Source organism: Fukomys damarensis, unplaced genomic scaffold (assembly GCF_012274545.1).
Source record: "Fukomys damarensis isolate Sample0158 unplaced genomic scaffold, DMR_v1.0_HiC HiC_scaffold_12, whole genome shotgun sequence".
In the NCBI taxonomy this organism is placed as follows: Eukaryota; Metazoa; Chordata; class Mammalia; order Rodentia; family Bathyergidae; genus Fukomys; species Fukomys damarensis.
In genome coordinates this window covers 55,359,945-55,367,133 of record NW_022900924.1, presented here as the reverse complement: position 1 = coordinate 55,367,133, position 7,189 = coordinate 55,359,945, and the positions used below count along the sequence as shown (strand labels likewise).

At 57.8% G+C, this 7,189-nt stretch overlaps 1 protein-coding gene across 1 annotated transcript in view; it reads right to left on the bottom strand.

The window, feature by feature from the left end:
- Positions 1-2,743: 2,743 nt before the first annotated feature.
- Ltf (lactotransferrin) overlaps positions 2,744-7,189 on the bottom strand; it is a 22,145-nt gene continuing 17,699 nt past the window's right edge. The window contains exons 13-16 of the mRNA XM_033762706.1: positions 6,931-6,998; positions 5,004-5,188; positions 4,230-4,419; positions 2,744-2,962 (exon numbers count right to left, since the gene is read on the bottom strand). Coding sequence (XP_033618597.1) covers positions 2,928-2,962; positions 4,230-4,419; positions 5,004-5,188; positions 6,931-6,998 — 478 coding nt within the window. The 3' untranslated portion in view covers positions 2,744-2,927. The remainder of the gene's footprint in view (positions 2,963-4,229; positions 4,420-5,003; positions 5,189-6,930; positions 6,999-7,189) is intronic.

The window sequence follows — 7,189 nt, the reverse complement described above, 5'->3', positions numbered from 1 at the left end:
GGGGAGGGAGGGGGAGGGCTCTAGGTCAGGTGAATATCTATATGGAAACAGATGCAGTCTGACCTGTGCCTTACATCTCCTCAGCGTGACATGGACAGGAAGAAGCCAGACAAAGCATCTGTGCCATTGTCACCAATCAGCTGGGGGTTCTTTTGCCCAATTAAGATGGGAATCACAGAGGGGCGAAGTGCAGCCCCCCCGCTGTTAGTGGCTCCAGCCTTTGAGTGCCAGTGGCCCCTGCCCATTACCGTGACAGCGCTGGGCCTTCCTGGGTGCCCCATCAACTCCTCCACAGCTCAGCCTGAGTCCCCTTGGCATCTCCGCAGTCCCCCAGGAACGCCTGCTGCCTCTCTGGCGCCCTCTGAGGTAGCCTCCGATCACCCCAAAGTCCTCCAGCCGCTGCTGTCTCTGGAGCTCCTCAGGGCCCACAGTCATTCTAAAGTGACTCGCTCTGCCCACATTTCCAGAGAGGACAATGGCCAGTAGGTTTCTGGGACCACACCAGCGAGTCTTTCTCTGGACCTGGCTGCAGCACAGGGCTCAGTGTCCACGGGGAGCCCTCCTCCACCAGGCCAAGGCCTAGGCATCTGTAGTGGGGCTGGCTATTTAGGGGATCGGATATTGGCCGCAGGCCCCAGGGCTCCCCAGTCTCTGCCTGGTCCAGTCAGGTCACCAGAGGCCTGCCCTCCTGTTTGGAGCCCACAAGTCCACCACCCGCAGACACCAGGATGCACCCATCTGTAGGCACCTCCCACTCCAGTCAAGCTGGCATCACAAGTGAGGTCACAGGGCATGTGTGCATGCATGTACGTGTGTGTGTGTGTGTGTGTGTGTGTGTAATCCAGCCTCACAGCCCAGCAGGCCACACTGGAAAGGGGGCTTCCCTCCAGGAAAGGGCACTCCCAGGATGTGGCAAATGCAGGGCCACCTCTGACTGGCCCAGACCAGGCGCCTGCATCGCCTGCATCTCCTGCACGACTGCGACCATGCTGCTCCATCCCAGGTGGGGAACCTGTTGGCAAGGCGCCTCCCTAGGGAGCCACGCTGACTCCCTGGAGGGAAGGTGAGGGAGGCCTGACCCTCTCGAGGGAGGCCAGGCTCAGAGACCAGGAGGCCAGGGCCAGCTCTGTGATGCGGTACCAAAGCATGGGCAGAAGGTGGGCCAGAAGGGGCCATGTGGGGAAGGGGTCTGCAGAGGCAGCCCCCTGAGTCCACCTGGCCCATCCCCTTCCCCTACCTGGTGGGGAGACAGGAACACAGATACCCGCCCTGAGGTTCTGTCTTTTGAAATGTTGGTGTGTGGCCAGGAAACACTGCCCTTGGGCCCCTCTCTACTCAACAAGAAGGAAGCAGAGGACCCTCAGGGACGTTGCCACTTGCTCGCTTGTTCTTGTGCTGTGCAGTTAAAGTAACACAACTAAGCCCTAGAAAATCCAACCCTTCAGACAGGAGCCTGAAACAGAACCACAGACCAAGCAAGCATTGTGTCTTTGGGGTTTGTTTTGTTTTATGATTTGTTTTTTGAAACAAGGTCTAGGTCTGTAGTCCAGTCTGGCCTTGAACCCACTATGTAGCCCAGGGTGGCCTCAAACTGGTAGCGACCCTCCTGCCTCAGCCTCCTGGGTGCTGGGATTACAGGTGTGTGCTCAATTTGATTTTTTTTTCCCCTGTCATTTTGGGTTTCTGAAGGCGAAGAACTGACAACAGAAGGTCAGCTTGAGTTTGTGAATCCATAGGGGTCATTTTCCAACCAGGACAGAGGGACCTTCCGAGAGACTGTCCTCAGAGTCCCAGGGAGCTTTAGGGAGGAAGGCAGGGCCACTGCAACCCATCCGGGACCGGAGGGCCCTGAGGTCCTGCAGGGGTAGAGAGACAGAACAGGCCCCAGAGTAGGGACTGTGCCAGAAGCAAGGCCCTGGGTCCTCCTGGAGGACGTGACCATAAATAAAACCTGAGCTGGCATGGGGCGTGGTGGCACATGCCTGTGATCCACCGCCACAGCCCCGCCCCGTCCTGCCATCCTGGGGACCCTCCGGGGAGCTGTCCTCCCGCTCCCGCTGCACCCCCTTCCTCTCCCGCCTCGGTGGGGTCCCTGCTCTCTGCTGTACACGGGTCCCCAGGACCGGCAGCCGCAGAGGGCCCGGGAGCTCAGAGGTCCCTCGGTCCTGGGAGGGTGAGGCGTCCTGCTGCACAGCTGCTGCAGGGCCAGCCCACGAGGCAAACTGCAGCGGGGTAAGAGCACCAAGGAGGGATGCGAGAGCGGTCGGCTCCGGCTGTGCCTGAGAGCGGAGGACAAGGTGCGGATGACTGGTCTGGAGCGGCCGCGCTGTGCCGCGCTGTGTCGATGCCGCCCCGATGCCGCCCGCCTCGGCAGCGGACAATCCTGCTCCTCCTCCCCCTCCTCCCTGGGCTCCTTCCTGAGCCCGCTCTTCCCAGCCCGCCACGCCGTGGGAGGACACACATCTGCACACTCGCATGTGCACACGTGCAGGGAAGCCGCCACGAGCACACACACGTGGCACACACACAGGTACACACGCGCGTGAACAAGACGGCTGCCTGTGGGGAAGTCGCTGCCTGGTCGCCCCCAAAGCCAGGCCATGGGGCCTCGGGCCCAGGACCCGGAGAAAGGAAACACTGGACCGGAACCCGAGGGAAAGGACCCACTGCTACATCGGGCCAGAAGCATGATTTCAGCACAACTGTCCAGAGACGAGCAGGACTGAGAAGCACACGTTGCCCATTTCAGTCACAAAGTATATTTCTTCCTAAAGCAACAGCAGGGAGCGATGAAAGCAGAGGGACTGGACCCTCATCCCGGGCAAGGAAGATGTGATCCCAGCACTGGATCCGATCGGATTGGGGCTGAGGGGCTTGGCAGAGGGGACAGCGAGGGGACGCTGGAGACAGGGGTGTCTCCTTGGGGTTCACTGGCTGAGGAAAGTGCAGGCTTCCAGGAGAGCTGTGGACAACACAGAAGGAGTTCAGAGAGTGCTCTGATTGGTTTTGGTTTTTTGGTTTTTTGGGGGGTTGTTTTTTTTTTTTGTTTTTTGAGACAGGGTCTCACTATGTAGTTGAGACTGACCTGGAACTCACTGTGTAGCCCAGGCTGATCTCGAACTCACAGCAAACCTCCTGCCTCAGACTCCCGAGTGCTGGGATTACAGGCGTGCACCACCACGCCCGACTTGTTTGGTTTTGTTTGAGACAGGGTCTCGCTGTGTAATCCAGGCTGGCCTTGAACTCACTCTGTAGCTCTGTCTGGCCTCAAACTTGCAGCGATCCTCCTACCTCAGCCTCCCAAGTGCCAAGATCACAGGCGTGCACCACCACACCCAGCAAGGAATGGAGTTTTTTTAAAGTCCATTTTCACATTAGTAAATCCAGGAGAGCACTTCAACCCATTTTCTTGGCCCTTCTCCCCAAACTGTGAGTCAGTGCTGCCTCCCACACGGTCCCTACTCTCTGTTCTCCTAACCCTGCAGTGCCCCAAGAACACAGGCACCTCTGTTCTGACCGAGCCAGGGATCCCCTGCGCTGGCCTGAGGGGCAGAACCACCCACGCCCATCTCCAGGAGACGCAGCTGCTGCACTCTCCGTCCACAGGACATAGCTGCCCCGACTTCCTGCGCCCAAGGCTTGCCGAGCACCTGCTGCGTGAGGCCCTGTGCTGAGCGCCAGGGGCAGCGGCACCGACACACCCAGCCCTGTGATCCAGTGTCCCCCAAGATCACCCCACCAATGCCGTTCTTCTGGGTGCCAGTGACCTGAACCATGGCTGTCACCTTGGCACCCTGGACATTTGGAGCCTGATCATAATTCTTTTGGGGGGCCGGGGGACGACTGTCCGTGCGCTCCTTAGAAAGCATCCTGGCCTCCGCACCCTGACACCAGCAGCGCCTCCTACACATTATGGTAACCAAGAATGTCGCCGGGCATCGCCAAGCGTCCCCTCGGGCAGGTCATCCTGAGCCGGGAACAGGGAGAAGAGGAGGCCTGGGCCTGGACACAGCGTCCCTGGGGCCTCCGCTGCCCTGGATGGGGGACGGGAGTGGGAATCGGGGTGGCTCAGTGAGTGCTCACAGCGGAGAACCGCCCCTGAAGCCCAGTGGCACTCGGGGACGTCTGCTAAATATTTCCAAGGGTTAAATTATTGTCTGTGCATCTCCCTGGCTTTTTGAGCATCGGCGATGCCCTGCGCCCATCGCGGCTCCCCAGGGCCCGCGTACCGGAGGTGGAGCAGCGCTTCACGTTCGCGGTGGCCGTGACGTACTCCCGGCCCAGGTACTCCTCATAGGAGGGTCTGCCGCGCAGTGTGGCCAGGCACTCCGTGTTGTCGTTGAACAGAAGGTTTTTGGTTTCAGACTGGAACAGGCAAAACTCTCCCGGGCACCTGGATCCGCTTCTTCCAAATCGAGCCTGGGTGGAATGGCGGAGAGTAAGCAGGACACCCAGGAGGACAGGCGCGTGCATGGACGGGGAGCCCAAGGCCACCTCCTCCATCCTGCCAGCCCAGGGGACCCGAGCTCCGGAGGCTTCCAGGATCTGGGCTGAGTCCTCCCTGCCCACCACTGTGCCTTCCCTCTCACTGGGGGACCTCGTCCCAAGAACCTCTCACAGCTGAGGATGTCTGAGTCTGCTCCCCAGGACGGGTCCCCGGGCACCTAAGGGCCTGCCCTCAGGAAGCCTCCTCCTCATTGACCGCGAAGCCACAGTTCCTTCTCCACCCCTGGGCCACGGTGACACCTCGGGTCGTGATGCTGTCAGAGTAACCCGGGGTGCTAGTGCAGAATCCCAGATTTTCAGGGGACTTCGGGAGTTTCCCCGAGTCGCGAGGACACAGGACGGAGGTGACTCAGGGCAGAGGCCATGTCAGCCCCAGAAAGCCGGGCCGAGAGCCCCTGTGGTCCTCACCGAGGCTCGGGTGGCCCCACGGCCGGCGGCGTCACAATGGCCCCGTCAGGAGCCTCCGCAGCCGGCAGAGAGCGGCCCTGGGTCCGTACCTGTTGGTCCAGCAGCACCTGTTTGAGGAGTTCTGCCTTCTCTTTCCGAGACACCACAGCGTGGTTTGGGGCCTTGGCCAGGTGGCAGCTGCGAGCCTCGGTCACAGGTTTCCGGGTGCCATCGAGGCAGAGCAGCTGGAAGTCCGCCAGCTTCAGGTCCCTGGCCCAGGATTCGGGGCTCTTTCCTGGGAGAGAAAGACGGAGGCATCAGCTGCAACCGCCCTGCTCAGCCAAAGGGCCTCTTTGGGCGGGCTTGTCATTCAGCAAGAAGAGGGGGTGCCAGTCACGCATGAACAGACTTCGGGAACACAAGGCCGCGAGATGAAAGCCGGGCATAAACGACCACCAGTTATGCCAGTCCCGGTGCTCCAGGAGTGGCAGGCGGCAGGCTGACTGCTGATAGGACTACGCCGGTGTTCTGGGGGTCTGCTGATGGGCACACAACTCTGCATCTGCTGGAGACCACTGAGTAACACACCTCAACTAGGTGGATCAGGTGGGTTTTATAGCATGTAAATTGTATCTCAAAAAAGGCGTTCTGTTTAAGTTCTTTATTTTTTGAGGCAGGGTTTCGCTATGCTGTTTCTGCTGGCCTCGAACTCACTATGTAGCCCAGGTTGGCTTCACACTTAGCAAGCATCCTCCTGCCTCAGCCCCCTGAGTGCTCAGATTACAGGTGTACAACACCATGCCCAGCAGTTTTTGGATTTATTTTTTAAGAAAACCATTTATCTGTGCCATATTTCTAGTGAGTTCTAGAAAAAGAAAACAGACTGAATATCCTTTACCCAAAATGTTGGAACCAGAAGTGTTTTGGATATTGGATTTTTTTCTTTTTTTCAAATTTCTGGATATTTGCATATTCATTAAAGATCAGGGAGGGGTCCCAACTCTGAACCTGAAATTCACCATTGTCTCATGTGCACATTACACGCTCATAATGCAGCTAATTTTGTGTGGTATTTTTAGTGGGTCTGCACTGGGGCTCTGCTCATCACGTGTGGCTGGGGTGGGGTTTCCCAAGCATCACGTCATTCTGGGACATTTCCAGTTTCAGGTTTTCAAATGTGGCATCTCAGCCTGTAGCTGGTTTATGTTCGAGAACTTTCCATCTGCTTTCACGGTCAGATGCTCTTACTGTGACCAGAGGAAGGGTCGGGACTTCCACGGGTTAGCTAAGCCAGTCTGATCCAATGCCCGTGGAAAGTCCAGAGGAACGGAGAATTGAACTGGATGCCCAGCTGACCCCCAGAGACCACGTCGACTGCCCATTGTCAGTTCTGAGTGTGGACGCACAGGCTCGACCGTGCGCCAATCGCGGCCCCGGTCCGGGTGTCCCCGTGTCTCTCTCTCCCCCCGCCTGCTCTCTCTTTACAAAGCCACTGCGCCTGCCTCTTCCTTCCTCTGTGCAATGCTGAGATCCCTCCAGACCCTCAGAGCCACAGGGTGACTGGAGGAGACGGAGCGGAATGGGAGGGAGAGCAGGGCTCAAAGCGGGCTGGACGAAGCCCACACTTCCTTCTCTCAAAAGGGGAATTTTGTTTGCATCATTCTGTTTTTTAGTGTCATCCGTTGTTTCCTCAAGGCACATGTGATCTGGTTCAAGCAAATGACAGACTTTTGCATGTGACCAGACAAAGCCAAGGGGTGTGAGAGAGAGAGAGAGAGAGAGAGAGAGAGAGAGAGAGAGAGAGGGAGGGAGGGAAGGGAAGAAGGGAGGGAGAGAGAGAGACTGAATTCAGCTTCAAAACCACTGTGGCACCTATAGGTGTTACCATGCTGCCTCCCAAGGTGAAGATTCCGGACTTCAATCCAGAGTCTGCAGAGGGCGGCTAGGCCTCCTCCAAGGGCCCATCCGAAGACAGGGACTCTCGGTGAAGCTGAACAAAGGCTCTGCTTTGAAAGCGCGAGCAAGCGCTTCACCTACCTTCCGTGTTCTGCAGGACGGTGGAGTCCTTCAAGAACGCAACGTCTCCAGCCCTCTCGGCCAGGCACCTAAAACAGTTCAGAAAATAAACCCATCACAAGAGGAAAGAACGTACTAGAAAAGGATCACGGATATTTGTAAATACATTCCCAAAACTGAAACACGGAAGTAGACATGTAAAAGATGAAACGACTTCCAGGAAAGATTTGGTTTTAAATCGCAGATTGAACACATCTGTGCCCTCCTCCTCCTCCCCCTC